Source organism: Falco peregrinus, chromosome 5, assembly GCF_023634155.1.
Source record: "Falco peregrinus isolate bFalPer1 chromosome 5, bFalPer1.pri, whole genome shotgun sequence".
Classification (NCBI taxonomy): Eukaryota; Metazoa; Chordata; class Aves; order Falconiformes; family Falconidae; genus Falco; species Falco peregrinus.
Genome location: NC_073725.1, coordinates 91,362,900 through 91,385,027, shown reverse-complemented (window position 1 = coordinate 91,385,027; position 22,128 = coordinate 91,362,900). Strand labels below are relative to the sequence as shown.

Genomic DNA, 22,128 nt, shown 5'->3' with positions numbered 1-22,128 from the left:
GCGCTACCAGAATGGTGCTCTGGCTTTCCTACCCTAATTGTGGCCTGACTTCTTCAGACAGGGATGCATACAATACAGAAAGGGACCAGTGAGCAAAGCAACAGAGAACCTCCGACTTTACGGACTCCAACCTGCTAGCTGTCTGCTGGAGTCTGCACGCAGGAATCAAAGCATGAAGCTGGTTTTATTTCACAGCTAAATTTTTTCTGTGCAAAACTGTTCACAAGCAACTCCTATTTCAGAATGAAATTCATCTACTTCCTTTTTAATTAAAATCAGCATGGTTTGGGGGTTTAGTTCTTTCCACACAGAAAGTTCACAGGGTGACTTGCATCAGAACTTCAACAAGGCTGAATTAAAATCAATCTAGTTATTTTGGCTTAAGTTTCAGATGGTGGGTGCCCGAGAAGCCTGTAAAAATTATATTGTTTCCACACAGTGCACAGAATTCCCCTCTTGAAAAGCTTAAAAAACAGCCTAGCCTAGCCAGGGCACATGTACGATGGATACAGGGCTTGGCCATAGGCAAAATAAACAGCTTCCTTGCGCTGACAGCAGACAAATGACGTTTTACAAGGCACAGCTTGGTGTCCCTTGGGCCAGGGGTCCCTATTCCGTATCTGATTCTGTCAACAGCCACAGCTACTGAATGTGCTACTCCTTGGATACCCAACACGTCGCAATGAAGGCCCGAAGATGTCCCAGAACACCACCAGCATGCTGGACCAACCTGCATGCCAAGCACGCAATTAAGCCTGTTCTACCTGATGTCTCAAGGACAAAACTACTGACTAGAGAGGATCTGGCTTGCACTGAACAGATTTAAGGTGATCTTGTTTGCCCAACCGGACCTGCTTTTTCTTCATGTTTCATCATCATGCCTGAAAAGCGTTGCCTCTTCCCTGCTCCTTCCCAGCCGGATGATGTTATCAGTTTGTTATCTTGGCAGCAAGGTCAGTTCAAAGAAAACACATTTCCAGTCTGTTTTGCCATTGAGATACATTGTGCTCAGCGTGGGGGAGCAAAGCTGTGAATGGGGGGAAAGCTCAGCTCCAGTGAAATTCTGCCACAGTCTCTATGCTCTTCCTTGGCCAACTGCATGTGCTTCAGACCTCAGCATGCTTCTGATCCTCAAGCTGATCTATCCACATCCCTCAGGTGATGCTCCTGTCCCATGTTTGGGTTCTGGGTAGACCGGCCCACAGGTATTAAGGTCAGCCCAGCCCTTGTTAGCCTTTCCTTGTTTTGCATCTGTCATGCTGCTGTTGTAATTAATCTTAATTAGCCACCACCACTAACACAGCTTGTAACATTCAACCATCAACAGCACACTCCCAAATCTCACACAGGCTTTTTAATCCAATCTGGCTGTCCACCCACACTGCAGGTCTCACAAAAAATGAATCCTTCAACAACCAATGCAGAAACAAACCTGTTAAGAGAAAATTTATGGCAGAAATTTCAAATAGTATCATTCATGCTCTGTTGTTTAGGCCTATTTTTCAAAAAGATGGAATAAAATAATTGTTTAGGAATAAACTTACTGCAGTGTTATTTATGTACCAGTAACAGATGCAACCAAAGAAAGCAAATACATCGCCTCAATTTTCCAACATAAGACTGACTTTATATTGCTTTGTTGATACTAAACTTCAAATAAAATACGAAAAAACAAATCCAATTGCTACAGGGCAAAAGACAAGCAACACAAAGACTTTTACTGCCCAACTATGAAAACCTGCTTGAAGAGCAACTTCTGAATAGCAGTGTAGGATTTCACCTGGAGGCACAGAGACAGCTCGGCAACCAAAGTGCTCCTTGGAGCAGGGAGATGAAGCTGGTAACACACAAGCTAAAAGTTTTATGTGTTCCTCAGCAGCGGGTCATGTTCAGCCATCATCCACAGGCCACCAGCCTCAGAGAAGCGGGTCAGGTTTCAGCCACAAATTAGCTGCCAACACGGAGCACAGCTGCCGGGCCATTAGTGCCTGGCAGAAAGCACCAGCCAAGAGAAAGCTGAAAGGGGCCTAAAGGCAACACAGCATAGGAGCCTAGCAGGTGAGAGCATTACTGCCACCAGGCATCACCCTGGATCATGCCCAAAACAACTCCATTGATGCTGCAGTGAAGCTGCCGAGAGGGCACAGTGTGGCCGCAGCAGCCCCTCACGGCAGGGCCGCCGGGAGATCTTCCTCTGCTGCCGTCAACACCTGTGACGAGTGAAAGGTTCCTCACAAACGCAAGAGGAATGAACAGGCTGCACCACGGGATGGCAGGACGGAGAGCAAGCCTCCGCAAGTCACTGCCACGTTGAATGGGCATTTTGTTGTAACAAATGATGTTGCTTGCGCTCCCCTTGCTGCACAGGCTAGGCATGGGTAGGATCAGCTCATTACTCACCGTGTAAAGCTCGTTGGTGACTTTCAGGAGTTCTTCATGCATCTGTAAGCCAATCTCTTTACTCTGGAAGACAAAAAGAAGAGTTGAGACTCCATTACACTCACAACGTGCAGTTCTGAAAGGAAAAACTATTTTGGAGGGAAGAGTAAAACTGTATGACTTCCAAATACTCCTTGCTTGGAACACCCCCAGTGCACCGTGGCTCCAGAGGACCTCACACCACTCAAAGGGCTTCAAACTCCAGAAATAGGCAGGAGGCATGGAAAGAGGGAATGGGATCCCTACAAATGCCCGGTTCAATCTCAGGAAGAAGAAACAAGGTGACAGGTTTTCTCCCCCTGACTAGCTGATCAAAGGTACGCTGAAGGCGCCCTGTGCTGCCAGAGTACTAGTACAGGACACCATGGTGCCAGGAAAAGGGACAAAGGCTGGGGACACTGGCAAGCTGGTAGGACAGGGAAGCAGTGAACTGTTCTCTTCTTTTCTTAAACCGAGTGGCCAACCTCATCCTGGCCAAGCCAGAAGTACTTGTCCCCAGCACGTCCACCCCGTCCCCAAGCGGACCCTGTTAATCCCAGCAGAGCCTTTCACACCCATCCTGCAGACAGCAAAACCACAGCAATCTCTCACAGACCTGTGAGGTCTTTCTTTCCTCCCTTCAGCTGACAATGGAGGGGGCGGACCTTGGCAGCACAACCAGCTTCTGGTAATGCCCCTCTCAAATACCTTCTGCCCCCTCAGAGATGTGACCTCTCCTGGCTCCCCTACTGAAGGCGAGACTTGCCATTCTTCGCTCTGCAGTGCAGTTAACAAAACCACGTACTTTTTAATTCTGGGTATTATTTTAGAAAACAAAACGGCCCCGCAGCATGAGAAATGCCCCAGGGGCCTTATGTGCACCACTTCAGAAATCCTGTCTAAGATCCTTCCTGCTCCAGGAGCTGAAAAGACATCATCAACAGGGCTGCCAATCCACATCTGGGCTCCGTTTTTTCCATTTCTAAACATTAAAACCAAAATACAGATGACTGCCTCTTCCAATCTGCCTGTGACAATGAAGTTTAAAAGTAAACTGGTATTTTGATTTCCTTTAATTTTCTACAAATCCTTAACAAAATAAAATGCGTGATTATAAACATGAACACATTCAGTACAGTAAATCCTCATGCTATTTCAGAATTGCTGCATTTTTGTTTGAGGTCGATGTTTGTCCATGGATCACCCAACCTGGGTTTCAGAGACCATGATGAAGAATATCATGCAATTTATTTACCCTGCAAACAGACAGGGATTAATCTAGAATTACAGACAATATTGCTTTGCCTTTCCACTGGCAGGATTTACCTCCAGCCCGTAGCCAACTCACTGTGTGGACCTGACATGTAACGCCCTCCCCCCCATTCTGGGGACTTGTTTCACATTAAGCCTGGCAGAGTGCACAGAAGCTGGGCCCGCTCCATAGCTGGTAGCGTTTTACAGCTTGACTGCCTATTTTTCAACAAAACCTGCATTACTGGATGTGGGTGAGCGGCCGCTGCATTCTCCACACTGAGCTGGCTGTGCTAGTGCTACATTAGCTACCCTAACTCACATTATACAATAAACACCTGTGAGTACACAAATCGCTTAGATTTGCATTCTCCAGGCATACAGTATCACCTGTCCATCTGCCTCGATTTAACAGATTCATTAAAGACACCCGCTGCTGGACTTGCAACTTCCAATCAACTTTCATACTTCAGAGCAAAGATTACCAGGGCTTCCCAGCCCCAGCCCTTCACCTTTTAGGTTTACCCTGACCATGACCCACGCTCCCCAATTTGTCTTCAGTAGCTCCTTTTAACTATTCTCACGTGAGTGGACCAAAGTACCTCTCAAAATGGACATTTTATTACGAAACAGCAACACCATCGTTATATAATAAAGTTTCTGATTTCACCACCGCAACAGCCAAAGTTCAGCGAGCTTAGGGGAAAGCTCACCGCGAGTGTGAAAACTCATGGCATCTTCCTCCCTCCACCCCCCTGTCTGCTGAAATCCTGTCACCAGTTTGTTTGCAGCTTCCCTGCCAGGCAGGATGAAGCGGATCCAGTTGCCTACCTCCCACAGCATGAACGCGGCATTTCACGGGAGAGCTGCAGCTCGGCGAGCCACTGAACGTTTCAGCTTGGCTGCAGATCAAGTCGCTCCCACTCAGAAATCCAGTGGTTGGATGCTACCGTAGATATGCATGCACTGCTTTCCTGCCTCCCTTGTAATTACACGCCAAATCTGTCTGTGGAACTTTCTTCTTGGCTAGGAAACATTTATTATAGCTTGAAGATGTGTTTAAGTATAGACACCCCCTCAAAAAAAAAAAAAAAACCAACAAACAAAAAACCCCACACACACCAAAAACAAACCACCAAACCAAAAAAAACTGAGCAGCTTCTTTCAGATTTCCTCAAATAACTCCATGAATTTGTGCACACAGTCAGGGAAAACATCCTGTCAGCTTCTTGGCTGGATGGCTAAAGAAGCCCACAACACAGAGAGGTCTTCTAATTAAAGCTAGCTGGACAACCTACATAGATGAAAAGTTTTCATCTTCAGAAGCACAACTGATGCACACTGCTCCCATTCCACCATGCGTGAGGTGCCAAGGAGATGCTGAGTACCAGAAGGTGCTAAGTACCCCCCACCACCTGGGAACCTCTGCTGGAAACCCCAGTCCTCCTCCCCACCCTGCCAACACAGGCAGTTGTCAGCTGGTCTCGCAAACCTCACTGTGGCTTGCTAACAAGCCAGAAAGCTATTAAAAGCATGTATCCCTCCAGAACGCGAGTTATTAAAGTCAGGGTCTGCAAGCGGGGGTCTCGGAGCCCAGATGTCCCCAGCCTGCAGGAGCTCAGAGCCGTGCATAACCCCTCCAGGGTGACCCTGCTGCCACACACAGCCCGGGCGCCGCACCGAGCCCCCCGGCCGAGGGAGGACAGGCTTGTGGGGCAGCCATGGCCCAGACCCAGCTGCAGCTCTCGCCTCTGCTCCAGGGTTCCTGTGCAGCAGGGGGGAAGCCCACAAAGCCGTAATTTTCCAACCTAATTTTAGACTCCTAAATACAGCAACAAAAAAATGGCTCAGTGGTCAGCAGCATTCCCCTGAGTTACACTGACACAGCAGGACCACAGGTGGATAAGACATTTAAAGACCCATTTGCTTTACAGACACCCTAAACCAAACACCCTGCATCCTGCTGGTGGAGACCAAAATGGTCTCCAGCACCGTCAAGTCCCCCAGCATCCATCCAAGAGGGCAGTGTCCAGCCTCGTGATGCTGGCGCCTCTTTTGAACGCAGGCAGGTGAGAAGCTGAAGGACTCGCCTCTTCTCCGCGTTTGCTGCCTCCCCTTTTTTTAACAGGGAAATTACATTTGTGTGCTTACAGGAGACAATGCCAAAATGTCATCCGAGTTCCTTGGTACCATCCGCAAAACCCAAGCTCCAATTTAGCTGCTTGTTTTACGCCTCCCAGTCCTACTAAAAAACACAGTTGCTTGCTGGGATTGCAACAGCTTCAGCCTAGTAGGTTTATGAGAATTCCTGCCTCTGCAAAGTAAGTGGAAGAAGCAACACAGACTACTGGCAACAAAGAAAGCTTATTTTAAAGACAAAACTCCCTTCTGGACACCACTTCTTCATTAAATCTCCATCCAGGACACTGCAGTATGGGGCATAATTAAATTCACTGTCATGGAACGTAATTAAATCTCACACTAGGCAATAATGCAGCACAGTTATTTCGGACATAGCAATGCTCTGTCTCAAACATGTAATTTCCTGTATTCCATACTTTGAAGAAGCAGCAAACTTCTTTCCTTCTGCCACAGCAGGGGAGGTAAAAGGGGAGAAACCTGCTCGGCCCAGGGGGGCCAGCGGTGTGTCCCTCACCCAGGTTGTGCCTCTGCCAGGAGGACGTGCTGCAAGATTTCATGATGACAGAGACTCACTCTGACAACAGATCAAGCCAGATCTCTGCAGTGACGTATCTTAGCATCTCCATTTATTCCCTGCCTATTAGCAACATTAACACACTTGCCTTGATCACCTCCTCCTGCGCCAGGAATGCAACTCACGCTGGAAGCTCCAGGGAAATTTGCACAATTGAGTTTTCTTCCTCTACTCATTAGCAAGGCTCACCAGCCTGCCAGAGCAGGCAGGGAGGCTGGCTGTTCATTTCAGCCGCACAGGCTAAGCTGCACACCAGGGATGGTTGGGTAGAGGACGCTGGTCCCCTGCGCTGCCCACGGAGCTCCCCAACCTACCTGCAGGTCTCCACCGCAGCACCTCTTCGCAGAAGCTCTGCAATACCCTTAAACATCTGCACAGCTCTGCAGTACTTGGTGACAGGGCACCATTCCTCAACTCAAGCAAGCAGCATTCATTCCATCTCCGGGTCCTACATTTCCCCGGAAAGCTTCTGCTGGGAAAGAGGAGACAATACCACAGAGGCCACATGCTCCCTGCATCTCACATTTCCGACCCAAGCTCAGCCTACCACATCTACCTCAATGTCAGTGTCAAGGCCTGGCAGCGAGTAGGGGGAATCAAAAAATCTCTCCCTTGTAGGTCTCTTCTCCCAGGTAACAAGCAGTAGGACAGGAGGAAACGACCTCAAGTTGTGCCAGGAGAGATTTAGATTGGATATCAGGAAAAATTTATTTATTGAAAGGGTGGTCAAGCACTGGAAGAGGCTGCCCAGGGAGGTGGTGGGGTCACCATCCCTGAAGGTGTTTAAAAAACACGTAGATGCGGTACTTAGGGACGTGGGTTAGTGGTGGACTTGGCCGTGCTGGTTAATGGTTGGACCTGATGTCTCTGATTCTGTGATTCTAAATCGCAGCCCACCTCCAGAGCCAGTCCCAGTGGCAGCCATGCTGAAGAACCAGGAAGAGCTGGAGAGTCAAACCCGATTTCTACTCCTGAGCTCCTGCAGCTCCGTACTCCCACTCAAACCACCACCTTTCAAGTCGTGTGTGACACCATGGCAGACTGCGAGGAGGAGCTGCAGGCTGAGCCACCACCAAAACCAAGCCACCCAGAGCCGCTCGGAACAGCACCCTGCTCCTGGGCTCTTCAAAGCAGGCTGCGCTCAGAAAGCTTCCCCTGGCTTGGCCTGCCGCTCCCGGCGCCTGTGGATGCTTTTCTGATGAAAAACATCTTGGGCATCAACTGTGCGACCCAGCATGCCAAGGCAAACAGAAGGAGAAGAGAAATAACAAAGGTTGTCCCAGCACCGACTGGCCGCAGCCTGGCATCTGCCATGTCCTGCCTGCAGCGGAGCTACCCGTGCGCGCTGCGAGGAACCAGGAGAGCTGAAACTCGCCCAGCCAAGGCAGGCAGTAGCACAGACCAGAGGGCATTTCAGACACACCCATCTCCCCATATGAGTCCAGAGAACCAACGCAAATACACGGCAGAAATCTGAAGGAGAAGCAGCAGCAACCCATCTCTCATGTCTTGTACCAAGAGGTTCAGAGCAGGTGACATGAGGACTTCTTGGCCCATTTTTAACCATGCTGGCCACGTACCCCAAAGGTGCCCATGACCACCTCTCTAGCAACACCATGGCAAAGATTCATGTTTCTCTCTCAGCCTGGATACACAGCTCCTGGCTTCCAGATGACATTGTGCCCGACTCAAAAATCTCTCTGCAGAAATTTATTACCCTGCTCTGGAGAACAGCAGTTTCTGTGCAGCAAGAAGCTGTACCCACTGGAGAACAATGGCCCTCTGTCACCATAACTATAACCAGCCAGTGCAACAAGTAAATGGTATCATTATTGGGTCTTTTTATAAAAATGCTGGGACACATTTAATATCCCCACGGGCTTCTCCTTCACTGTAACAGCCATCAGCAACACAGCCCCCAGCTTTGGTATCGCTAATGAAAGGTGTTGGTCTTGGGTCTCCAGGCTCCAGCAAACTCTCACTTATGAAAATTGCCATATATATATCGTGGCTTCAGATTAGAGGGTCACAAAGCAAGGCCAGGGAAGGACAGAAAAGGAATGGGAAAAAAAGAAAACACATCACTGGATGGGAACAACTGCCCATTTTGTAACAAAAGAATTATCAAAGTCCAAATCCGGACTTGGCTTACATTTTGTGAGTGGTTCCTGCCTTCACAAATACGAATTACAAGCATCAATCCATGTTCTGCCCTGAGACCACCTTCGGATGAATCCCACAGTTCAGCGCATATTTTCTGCAGCTATTCAAGAAGGAGACAAGTTTCCACAGTTATAATTGGGATTCCTTTGGACACAATTCAAAAATACCTGAAAGGCCAACAAAGGGGCTGTGGATTGCTGAACTGACATCCATCACCATGCTTAAACACAAGCGATGCCAAGACCGCCTATAGACTCTCCTGCAGACAGGCAGGTTTCTTCTTGTCAGAGTCCTCAGGAGTCTCTGCTCCTAAATCTGCACTACCCGTGACAGTCCTGGGGGACATGGTACTGTCACAGAGCAAAGCAACTCCCCACCAGCTCCTATCCCTAGAAGATGCCTTCTGTGCCCCAAGGGGCCAGGTTGTGCCAGCCAGACTCCTCGCATCACCCGCCGTGCTGGTCTTGCAGTACTGCACCCTTACACCACAAATCCACTGCTGCTGCCTGACCCCAGCCCAGCGCACCTCATGCAGTATCAACACAAGTGTCATAACACAGAGGTGCTCTGTCCCTCGATGCCACCAAGCACAGAGGCAGTGTGTATGTGTTGGGAGGGAAGGAGCGGAAAGAAAAACAACAGGATTTGAGATGCAAGCGTGCCATGGATTTGCAGGGGATTAACGGTGTTTTCTGCTCTGTTCCCATCAATTCCTAACTTGATTTATTTTTTGACTGCTAGTGAGCGCTAAGATGGCATGCTTGGAGCCTGGTATTTTAACCCTACCATGCCATCCCAAATTTAGTACACCCAAGTTGGAAAGTTGCTTTTCCTTACGCGCATCACTTAACATTTGCCTATATATGATCATATACACGACTTTATTACCAAATTACTAACACCCATAGTCACAAAAATATGCTTACATACTCAATATGCACATAACTGTATGTGCGTATTAAAGGCACTGTTGCATATATTTTACAGAAACACATGCTTCTTATTTAAAAGTTGTTGCTTCTGTATTTAATTCCTCTATCTGCCAATTTCGGGAATTCAATCCCCATCTCTTCTTTTGTATTTTCATTACAAGCTTTACCCATTTCCTTTCTTGGATTTGCTGGGGTTTTTCAAACTATGACTTAGGGCCTATAGTTTCATTTTTAAAAATTTTCAATACTGATTTTTTTCAGCTTATTCTAGTTATCTGTTCTCCTGGGATTCCAGGCTATTTCTGCATCTCAGGACCACTTTACTAACAACTTCTCCTCCCTCAACAAACATGCATACCTTTGACCAATAATGTTTCACAGCTAACATGCTATTCCCCTAAATACATCAAGTTTCTCCTTTTTGAGTCTGCTGAGCCGAACGATTGGCTCAGACACTGGATGTATGTTACCCGCAATGCCTATGGACAACCAAAGTGGGTCCACCAAGTTCAGTGATGCGCATTGATCTTATCAACATAACACCTGGCTGGCTTGATAAAGTCTCTTTGGTTCTGTGTTAAAATCTTCAGAGTGGAGTTTAAAATCTTGGCTGCAGGAAGTATCCGATTTCCACCCCACCAAACCTCACCAAAAGCCCAAACACTATCATCACCGTCCCAAGGAGCCAGCCCTTGCCAAGTCCCCTGCCGACTTCTGCACCTTGCAGTTCAGCTGGACTCCCCGAGGGCTGCAGCCTGCTCTTCCCCATCACACAACCATTGGGGATATTAAAAAGAAATGGACCATGAGAGGAGGGGTTGCAATCTCCTCCTTCTCACTTTCAAAGGTAACAAAATGCCACCAATTAAGCCAAAAAGAAGCAATCCACTAGCAGAAGATGGCAAACTCCCTGACCCAAGCGTCACCAGCCTTATAGCTGAGCCACAAGCCACAGCTCCCGCCGCAGGAGAGATACAAGCCCCTCTGTGGCGGAGAGGGCACGGCTTCCCTGGGAGCAGTGCACCAGCCTCGAGCACCACTGCAGTTCAGAGCAGCAGCCACAAAGCTGTCCTGTCACCAAACGCAGCCACAGCAGGGACCCCAGCCCACCACAACAGATTTGCCAATGATTCAAGAAAAGTAACCTCTCTTCTCCTCTACCTCTGAGATTCAGCTTGCACTTCCCATAAGCCCTGCTGCTGAGGGCCCGTGCAAGCCATCCCTGCCCTCAGCTGAGCCAAGGTCAGATGTGGAGCTGGCTCTGTTAAATGTCTTCAACTCAGACACTAAGGCCCAATCCCCACCAGCCGCAGCCGTAGGTGTGCCTGAGCGATGCACAGCCAAACCCCAGGGACCATGCGCTGCTGGTCAGCAGGAGGGCAAAACACTTTGGTGGAGATGCACAAAACACAACGCCCCAATTTACCGATGAACGATCCCCACTGCTGCCAAGCACATCCAGGGAAGCAGAGGGGAGAAGCAGCTCAGCACCCAGTCTGTCTCGACAGATTACCACCGCACTCGCTTCTTAGTTATGCGCATCCTCATACCCCAGTTATTTTGTCCCTGCTTCTTCGCTGAGATTGTTTACATTTACATAATGAAACACAAAACCTTGCAGTTCCTCCCTGTACCCACAGCACGTCACAACCCATTAATAAATTCTAGATTGAAGGAATTAAAAGTGACATCTCTGGAAAAAAAAAAAAAGTTACCCTAATTTACCATCAAAGAGCAATCTACAACAAAACCAAACAGCTGAAGCACAACTGCAGATGTCTTTAACCCTTCTGGAGCCTGTTTATTTGCTGAATGGTCCTGTAGAGTACAGTCTCCCCAGGAGCAGAGATTCAAGCATTTTACTCATCGTACCCAAAACCAGATCAGCTAAAATAGTGGAAGATCCCTCCTCTGAGCAGTCTTGTGCCAGCTGCAAGGCTGGCCTGGGTGTCCTAAAGCCTTTTACCAGGATGCTCACGTTCCCACACGTGTGCCTCGGGCTTCTCGCCAAACACTGCTGCCAAGCGGGAGGCACAGCCCCAGACCTCTTTTGGGCACAGGGTGCAATAGGTTAACAAAAACAAACAACCTGAATATCCTCAGATGAGACAGCCTCCCTATCCACATTAAGGGCGAATGATGACATAAGATAAGCTTTTCCTATGATCTATCTGAGCATTATTTTCTGGGACAGTGAGTTCTGCTACAATTTAAACCTCAAGGGACAAATGCGAGTGAAATCACAGATCGCAACCCTATTGTTGTAAAGCCCCCTTTGATTAAAAGCAGGTGCTGGCTTCTGCAGGCTGCAGATGGAGTCAGGGCTACCTCACCTCTCCTGGAAGAAGACAGGGGAGGGAGAAACAAGGAGCAAGAATTTCTGTAAGTGTTGTGCCTTGAAAGTTGAAATTTAAATTCAAAAAAAGAGGAGGAAGGGAGAGGGGGAGGGACTGAGGAAAAGCAAACACAAAGAAATAATTCTGCTGAATGATTAAATACTTTATCATCTTGTCCTGGCCGAGGATTGACCTGCTACAAAAAAATAAAAAACACAAACCACCAAAAAACCCTGAACACTTCAAACACTCTGTTTATGTCCTTGCTTGAGCACTGACTGGATTTGTCGTCATATGGTTCAAAGTGAGACATACCATTTTGCAGACCTAGGAATGCTAACCAGAAGGACAGTCTTAATATAAATCTCAAAAGAGGGTTCAGAGTAAAATGCAAATGGGAGGGAGATTTTGAGACAGACTTACAAGTGAACTGACACATCCCAACATTGTCCAATTTCTGGAGGCCAGAAGGACAGGAAAAGGGATGATGTCCCACATCAGATCAGCAAATATAATCCTGACCTTGCAGTTTAATTTCTAGTTCAGATCTATAAACTAGAGGAAAATAGCCATAAAAATATCACATCAAATTTACTCTCCAGCTGGGCTAAAATTTCAAGATAACCACTGCTTGGAGAGCCTTTCTCCTGTTTGGAGAGGCAGCCATCCCAGTGGGCTCACCCACTCACTCACTGCTGTTCTCCAGCCACCCCGGTTGAAAACAAGCAAAACGTAGGAGCCATACAGCCAGGGGAAAGGTCCACGGTATCCCTGAGGGCAGCCATTAGCAAATGCCCAGAGGTGGAAGAAAAGGGTCAGCAATGCCACTGAGCACACCCATGCTGTGACGCTGTGTCCCCTGCGGAGCCGGGCTTCACATCTGTCCAGCTGCACAAGGACTCAGGTTACACATCTGGCTTTCAAAAGCATGGTACGAGGCAACAAACAGGTAGCATTACCCATAATATTACAAATGTAATATAATATAGATAGTATTAAGGATGTTTTTCCTTTGTACCGTCTCTTCCTGCCCAGTGCCTGCTGACCACCCATGGCTTACATTAGCAGGCACAACGAGGTCCTTACTCCCACTCAATACCTACAAACTGCTGTGACCCTTCCTGCTCGTACCACATTACACACTCCCCCTTCATTTTCAACTGCAGAGTCCTGGTCCACCTGGACACAAGATTCCTGCAAGTCTTTGACATTTTTTTTTAATTTCATTATAAATCACTAGCAGACTTCGTCATCTTACTACTTATCCTTTTTCCAAATAATTTACTTGGAACTCTATTGAAATTCTCCTTTCTTTTGTTCCCTTCCTTTTCACCAGTCATTAATCCAGACAACAACCACTCCTTATTCTTCAGCAGCTTCTTTTCTTCAAGAATTTCAGCAAGGGACCTTTTCCAAAGCCTACAAGACACCAAAGGTACTGTGCCAACTTACACACATGATCACTGCTCCTGGAAATACCTCCACTAGATTTCTGAGGCGTGACTCTTCAGAAAGCCATGCTGACTCCTCTCTTGTATCTGCCTACATGCCTGTCATTCTGGTCTCTACTACAGTTTCAACCAGCAAGTCTGTTTTTTAAGTCAAACTGCTGATCTGTTCTCTGAAACCCTCCAGGAGTCTTTAAAAAAAGTCATCACATTTTCCACCTTTCATTTCTCTGGCACTGACGCCAGTTTAAGCACCAGGTCACACTCACTGCTACTCACTTGACAGTTTTATATCTCTGTTTCTTTAATATTCTTGGATAAATATTATCTGGAAAGACTTAAGTGATAGTCCCCTGTACAGATTTGCTCTGCAACATCTAATGACAATTCAGTTGGATAAGGTTCCTCAGGCTGGCAACGCCACCACCCGCCACAAGAAAATCTCTAGTCTAAGCTTTTCCATAACGAGTACCAAGATAAAGCAGCCAGCTGGCCTTTGGCTGTTACCTCAGAGCATTTTTGCACCTCACTCACCTATTCCCCTTCACATCCTGCAGCACACTGCTTTCTCATGATTTTGGAGAAGTTTTTGTTCACTTTGTGTCTTTAGCAAGTTGGAGAATTTTACTTGGCCTGCCTTACCACGGTTTTACATTGTCACTGTCCAGAGTTCAAACACCTCTCGAGTTTTCACACTGAGATGTGATGTTTACTTTGTAGAAAGTCCTGCTACTTTTCTCTGCATTTTAACAGCGATGGTTTTTTTGTACCTCTCTACTGACTTTTGGGAGGGCACAGTTGTGTAGAAGTCCACAATGAGCTCCTATTTTAGACTAAAATGCAAGGATGGATCCTCACTGAGCAGAACTCACCATAACTGCTTTGGTTACCTTTTTAAAGAGCCTGATGACATCCTCACTGATTTGTGACAGCCGAACGATGACGTTGTTCATGAAGATGTCATTCAGGGTAGCGTGATCTCTACTCTCTCGCCGCGTCTGTGTCAGAACCAGGTACCAGCAGTTCACAGGGGAAAGTAGATGCTGATCTTTCCTAGGGAATTGGGGGGAACAAGAAACAAAAAAATCAAAAAGGTCAAGTGAACAAGTCAGAAAGGGATGTAATTTTCAAACAAACACTATCAGTCTATTAGCATTGCCTTCCTCCACTGCATAGACCTGCTAGAGTCCATCGTGCCCCCGAAGTGTGAGCTCCTCTTGGCTGCCTCCCCTCCCCAGCAACCGCTGCAGCATCCAGCCAAGCACCTGGTGGCCCCTCAGCATGGCTGTCGGAGCCAGCCCACCCCTCCAGCACACAGCCGTTGAGCACTACAGCCTCTCCTGCCAGACTGCTCTGACAGCGCTGGCCCCATCCACCTGCGATGATGACACCCGGCCACAGCATCTCCTGCTGCTGCCGCCCTTTGCCTCCCTGTGCCCAGGCCACAGCCGCCCAGGGCAGCGGTGCAGCTCTGCAGCCGAGCCAACCAGCACACCACAGACTCTCCAGCCACTCAGAGCCACATCCTTTTTGTGGATACCACAGGGTCACTGGTGCAGGTCCTGCTGCTGGCCCACAGCTGCTGCTCTGACCCAGCAGACAGCCTGTGCTCAGACACACGGCTACTTGCCCGCCAGCCGACCACAGCAGGACCTCCTCTTTCATGCAGGAAAGGTGCTTCGGCATCTCTGCCAACACAGAAGCTCCCAGTCTAAATATTATGCACGAGGGTTTGTCCTTACTTACCAGCCTCCCAGAGCTGCCGGTGGCAGGACAGAGGCTTTCTGTGCAGATGCATGCTCTGACACTGACCCTGGGCACAGCCCTGTGCTTCACAGGTATACATGGACCTTTGCATACAATCTGCCCTACACAGCTTAGTTTCTCTGCTCTACCTTGATGTCTTGGGGCACCAAGCATGGTTTCTGGTCCACTGCTCCATACCTATGCTTTAAAAAAGTGTGGTCTGAAGAAGGTCAATTAGCAATATTACAGTCATACAGTGCAGATGCTCCGGGCGACAGCTCTGAAGGACCTGGAAAGTGCAAGTCAGCTAGAGACAAGGCAAGAGCCAGTCCTCTGCCCCAGCTGGGCTGGGAACCCATCTGTGGCCCTGCTCCAGTCTCCAGGAACCTCTTTCAGAGTTTCTTTCAGCTGTTCAAGTGCTTCCCACAGGGACGTATGGCAGCACAAGAGCCAAATCAGACTCCCAACCAGACCCTTCCCAAACTGGGTGCTCTGGAAGATGGTACAGGAGAAGAGACATCCCTGGCAATCCCTTCAACACTCGGCAAATGAGACAGTTCTGCTTCTTTTTTCCACTCTGTGCTATTAATACAGCTGTCGCTCCCATATTCCAGAAAGAGCCCATTTGCCACACAATCTGTTGTACCGCATTTAGTCCACTAAACAGTGCTGGAGAAAATGTTTTGCATCCAACGTTACCACAAAGTGTCTGTGCACAATATGAATACATTCACATACGCTGAATATTCACGACAGTCTTAATCCAACTCACGCTGCAGTCAACAAAGAGATTGCCCTGAGCGGCACCAGGCATGGGGCAAGTGGCCTGAAGAGCCCCTACAAGCCATGCAGCATCCTCAGAGCAAGCTTGTCCCTACCCGGCTCCATGGGGCGAGACCCTGCAGAGGGGCATCCCAAGACCCTGACTTGCCTAGAAGCCAGGGGTGGTCAGAAAAACTTTCTTTTGAGAGAAATTTCAGCAAACGTTTCACACTTGATTAGAGCTTAACTAATTTTGACACATTCCATCTCAACACTAAAAGAAGCATGCATTGCTCTCCATGTATTGCTTTTAGCACTAATGGCAAATTAATCAAAAGGGAATCAAAATTCCCAGAAATTATATAACAAACAAAACATTTCACACTGTCCAACTGAGACACTTTGGGATAGATCCTCTAAACAAGGCAGCCAAGTGATGTGCTCCAACATTTCACCTATGCTGCTTTCCCTGGCCAAACCAATGCTTTCCTGCAAGACATGCTGGTTCCAGAACCTCCCCTGACACCACCCTGCCTGAGCAGGTCTCCCCGTGTGCCGACAGCCATGCCTGATGGACACATCCAAGCCCCAGAGGCTTCTCCCTCCCCAGCACCTAAAGACACATACCAGCTGCCCAGGGAGTGCCCGCTGCTTCACCCAGGCTTGGCAGCCTGCACGCACCAACAGCACTGGCAACACGGCCTCAGCTCCCCTGTGCTCAAACAAGACTGTCTCTCCCTAAAGTCCTGCAACCAGAAAGCTACCCCATGCCCGCTACAGCTACGCTGTGCAGCTGAAGCCTTCAGACACATACTCCTCCTCATCCGAGATGTCCTTGCCCATGGCACCGGGGCGGGCAGCGCACCTCACCCCTGAGCCCTGGGGAGGAAAGCATGGTGACTCCATAAAATCTCCGTGTGCACATACAGACAAAACCACATATAAAAGCATGAATGAGTCTGGAATCACCTGGAATGACCATGAACAGCCCAGCAGCAGCACCGTGGCATTTACCACCATGAAGGGCTGGGCACAGCCTGCTGCACGTGGCTGTGCAGGGACAAAGGAAGAGCTGAAGACACCGCATTTCTTAAGAATGTCAAAAGCCTCATCAGAATAATTACATTCATGGGGAAGCTGGGGAAGCAGCGCAGATGAACCTAATAAAGGGCAGGTACAAAGCAGTCTGGAAGAATAATATTTTAAGGGAGTCTCAACATGGAGTGAGACAGTGAGGACTCGGCAGTGGTGTGCAGTGAAATGAAGCTGCCCCTATTAACACCATCAATACCATCACAAACCACCAGGCACTCACACCCAGGTGTTTCATAAAGGGGAAGAAGCACTGTCACCTGCACACCACCACCCTTCTAATATTGCAAACACAATAAGCACTGGCAGTGCCATAATACTGCTCTCAGCTGATGGAACAGGCACCCACCCCCCGACAAGCCTTTGTGGCTCCATCTCTAAACAAGAGCACCTTCCCAAGCCCATACTGGCCAACTCCTTCCCCACAACAGTTATCCCCAATGCACGGCACAGCAGCGCCCAGCACCACACAACTGACTTGCTAGTCAGATGCAAGAAGAACAGCTAGCAATTGAATGGCAATTCATTTTCAGCAGACTTTTGCTTAAGACAACAGTAAAAGCTTTGCTCACCAAAGAGACCGACTAAACAGATTAAATGGGATTTAGTAATATGGAATAAATAGGATTTAGTAGTGTAACAGCAGAATCACTGCTCTTGCAGCTGGAACAGGAAAAAGATCACAAGGGGTTAGAGAGAGACGAAGACTGTAAAGAGCCAGGGGCTAGCAAGGCTAAGGGCATCAGGCAGACAAAACCCTCCATTTTCTGGGAAAGAAGCTAAACAGCAGCTGTGGTCTTTGGCCGTTGAATCAAATGACACTAGCTCATCTTGAGCAAAGAGCATAATCCCAGCTGAGAGACTGTTTCACGGACACAGCTGTCAGAAGAAGAGACAAACGCTATGGCCAGGGTAGGCAAAGGTGAGCTTCAGCTGATGTGCTGCACGGGCGAGCAGCCAGAAGGAGCATCTGCCTCCACACTGCAGGTGCTGCCACACGGTCCTCGGGGCACAGACACCACTGGCCACATCTCAGTGGCACCACTCATGCTGCCACAGGACCCCGTGCCCCGAGAAACTGCCGGGGAGAGCTGGCTGTGGCAAGGAATGCAATAAGCATCATAGAGGAAAATCCTGAGAGCTACCAACACACATGAAAGCACCGAGCATTGTCCTGCAGAGCCCAGCCTGACACCTCCGAGTGGGCACACTCGAGCACGCCCGGGGAGCAGGGACCAGCTCCTCCAACAGCGATGGGACAGTGGCATTCACGGGAGCCTTGAAGTCACAGCTGCCAGCCAGCACGAGCTACATATCCTCACTGCAAAACAGTCACCTCCAGACTCAAATTCTGCCTTGAGTTTGTTTGGCTTTTGGATTTTTTTCAGATCTTTTCAATTTAACCACACTGTCAAGCTTGGTTAAAACGAAAAAGAGGCTGCTTTTGAGAACTTGTGCATAATCGCACATTCATGGTTTTTACAATTTTCATCATCAGTTTGAGTTTCACACAATTCCAGCAGCCAGTTCATACTTCCTATTTCAAAGCTTTGTTTCAAAATATTTCCACTGTGGATTTGCCTAGCTTCAACACTGTACGGGTGTGTACACAGAAAACATATACAGTTCATTTTTAAAAACTGCAGCAAATTGGATTTCCAAAAACTGCTTCCAAGTCTGAGCCTGTAGAGCAGATCTGTGTGCAGCATGAAGCACTGACTTCTAAGGATTGGACCACATACAGAAACCAGGGTTTATAAAACAGGCCTACTGTTATCTGCACAATCAAGTCAGTGGCTGAATTCAAGCCTCTTAAATAAATACATTAAAAAATCGAAGGGCTTGACTCCTTCCTAGTTCCTGATTCATATTCTCATTGTATTGTTCAAAGAGTGCAAAGCAAGTCTAATTTGGGTAGCACAGGTCAGCAATGCTGTGGGTGAAAGTCTTGGAAAAAAACATTTCTAGTTCTTTTTATGAACCCTGCACAGTGACAAGACAGACAAGGTCACCACTGATGCTGTTTAGTTTACCCCCCTTTTGGACTGCACAGCTACAAACAAACCTCTAGTGTTTGAGGCAGTCTCTGGCCCATCATTTTGCACCATTTTGCCCCTGGAAACACCTGCTTACTTGAACTGGTGCTCTCTGGAGCTGCGTATCTTGGAGGAGAATCGTTCAGCCAGTTTCTCCAGGCTCCTGGAGTACTCCAGCTCAATCTCAGCCTTCCTGCGGAAGAACTCCTGCAGGTCCTGCAGCAGTTGCAGGCGCGACTCTGATTGCTGCTCCAGACATTTGAACTGCTCGACCAGCTGAGTTCGGATTTCTGCATGGACACGAGAGAGAAGAAAATACAATGTCATCAACAAACTCCGTCCGGGACGGTTGTCCTTTCATGTCTCAGAGCAAATCGGACAGGCCCTGCTAGAGCAGGCTCCCTCACAAGCCTCAGGTTTAATTCAAGGCTTGCTAAAGTCAACAGATTACTTTTTTTTCCAAGCAAAAGCTGAAAAATTTCATTCACCAGTCCCAAAACCTTGCTCTTTGTCAAAATAAACAGCTGTGTAAGTACACAGAGACCAACCCTCAGCGCTTTTCAAGTGCCTTTTTGAAACTTGAAAATTATACTAGAGATTATCTAGTACTCCCTGAAATCCTGTGTTCTATGCATATAAACTAACATATTATTTCTTGATAAGTAATCACATGAATACCCACCGAACAGCTGACAGTGGCCTGAAGGCAGCCAGCACTGTAAATGCATACTCGTCTCACCCACGTCCCCGCAGTGCTGCTGGCTTAACTGGCAAATCAAACTCGTCTTTGGCTCAAAGGCTTACAAAGTCTCACACCCTCCGAATTCCAGCTCACAAAACACCACAGACTTTACCTGTTCCAGGTTGGGTTTTTTTGCTTTCTCATAAAGCCCCTCAGACACTGTGACACATACTCTACAACTCCCGTAGCCTTTGCCACAGAGGGGCTTGGGTGCTCGGAGGACAAGAGGGGACGGAGCCCTGGGCAGCCCCCATCTCTGCCCCAGCATTGCCAGGGCTCCTGCTGCTGCTGCCTGCACCCTGCAAGGAACAGCCATCCCAGAAGCGGCAGAGACCTCTCCAGTGTGAGCCTTATCCAGCACCGCCGTAACCGATCACCTCAGACACACTAATCCTGTCCAGCACATGCAAATTATTGGAAGACTGGTTTAACGTTTCTCCTCTTTACACATCAGAGCTGTGTTTTTCACCTTCATCAACCTCGTTTTGAGGATTCTTCTCTCCCGTGGTAAAAGGCCAGTGTCACTTTTTCCAGCTGCCCCTTCGCACATAACACAGCCTGCTGCAAATCCCCAACGCTTATGCTGGGAAGACAGGCAAGCACTGGGAAGGCAACGCTCTGTCAGACCCCTCGCCCTCTCTGCAGGCAGAGTAGCGCAGCACCCGTGCAAGGGGTGCGATGGAAACACACCTTCCAAACCGCTCCCCGGCCACGGGGAAGGTCTTCAGCAGCTCTCTGCAGCGAGGCAGCCTGCGCAGGGGAGGCTCGATCCTGCAGGAGCTGCAGCTGGGCTCTGCCTGGCGGGGAGGCGGTGTGCCCGGCTGGAAAAGGGAGGCAAAAATGAGACTAGACGGTAGAAAAAAAAAAAATGCAGTGAGAATAATTGGGCTGAGCAGGGGGCAGCTGCGCAGCGAAGGGGTCAGAGAAGCCAGAATCGCAGGGGTCAGATGACGAAATGGGTCCGTGCCATGACTGCCTGTCCCCAGACCCCAAGGGGCGGAGGGGAGAGCAGCCCCCCAGCCCCGCACACCCCATCTGCAGCAGGCAGCCAGCCAGACACCTCAGCCGAGCAGGTCAGCTTCAGCAACAGCGTACGACTGCACAAGCTCACCACGAGAAACCCTGCTTTCTCCCCCCCCGCAACGAAAACAGCTCAGACAGCGTCCAGGCCACAGATCACAGCTTTCCCTCCATCACCTTATGGTCTTACAACACATTAATGAGTAACTCCCAAACTCCATACATCACTAGAGAAGATGCACGTGCACATACACGCCGAAGAACCACGGGTGGTTACTGGAGAAGCTATGCATTAGGGTCCCCAAGCTGAGCTGCCCCAGGTTCTCTTTCCCCAGAAGATTTTGGGCTCTATTATCAGCCAAGAGGTCCACAGACGCAACAGGAGAAAGGAAGATGACTGATATTAGTGGGTGCATGCCTCTCCATGCAGCTCGGGGATTCCACCATGCCACAGGATGGTGGGCTGCAGCGGGCTCCCGGCAGGCAGAGGAGGCAGCGGCTCCCAGGGGACTCCAGCTGCTGGCGACTGGAGCAGGAACCCTGGGCACAGCCAGCACCGCAGAGCCCTCGCCTGCCCTCCCACACTGCGACAGGGTACTTGGCCACCTGCAAGAGCCACCAGGAACGGACTGCAATCGCAAGCTTCCTGGGTGATCTTCTGCCTGGATTTTCTGCCACAACAGGAGCTCTGCTTTCTTAAACTTCTGCTGCAAGGCTGCAGCACATTAACTGTCACGGCCTACATGACAGGAGGGTTCAGCCTCTACTAAGAAGAAAGTCCTAAAACTGGTAGAGCTCTTTGGCAAGAGGACTAGACCTCATCCTGCATTCCTTCTGCAAAAGTATGCTAAGAACAAATGGTAACTTACCCACAAGAACGATAGCAAACTAAAAATACCTGTACTGCCTGAGCACACGCACTTGAAATCACTGCACCGTAATCGGGAAGCTCAATGACCTGAACGAAGACAATAGAGCAGTGTCACTTCAATGCTTGAAATAATCTTCACTATGCATATACATATATATGCGCAGAAGGCAGGCTAGCCCTACCAGTCGCCTGCCAGCATAAGGCTGTCCCACAACTCTGCAGCTACAGCAAGGCCCTATCCAGAAAACCACTACTCCATACTGGATGCTGAATTAATAAATTGTTACGTAATGATGATGCAAAGCACTGACTGACATCACAAAAGATCTATGGACAATTTCAAGCTCTCTACATTTGTGAGAATCCCACGTGAAGGACGTTAAAATTGCTATTACAGGAATCTGGCAATCTGCTATTTTTCAACATTTCTTTACAGAACAACTACCATGCAAGACTGAGCCACACGCAGCCTGATAGGTGAACGCAGAGAGCTGCAGGAATAAGACCACCTGCAGCAATCTCATTACTGTGTAATTTAACGATGGCAGTAATGGGACTGGAGGCCACAGGCTGCATGAAGGTCACCTAAAAACAA

The 22,128-nt window shown here is 48.6% G+C and overlaps 1 protein-coding gene across 4 annotated transcripts in view; it reads right to left on the bottom strand.

Moving 5' to 3' along the window:
* SRGAP3 (SLIT-ROBO Rho GTPase activating protein 3) overlaps positions 1–22,128 on the bottom strand; it is a 125,912-nt gene that overhangs the window by 45,259 nt on the left and 58,525 nt on the right. For all 4 annotated transcript variants that reach the window (XM_055805286.1, XM_055805284.1, XM_055805283.1 and 1 more), the window contains exons 2-4: positions 18,998–19,190; positions 14,155–14,317; positions 2,401–2,463 (exon numbers count right to left, since the gene is read on the bottom strand). In XM_055805286.1, the coding sequence (XP_055661261.1) occupies positions 2,401–2,463; positions 14,155–14,317; positions 18,998–19,190 (419 nt within the window). The remainder of the gene's footprint in view (positions 1–2,400; positions 2,464–14,154; positions 14,318–18,997; positions 19,191–22,128) is intronic.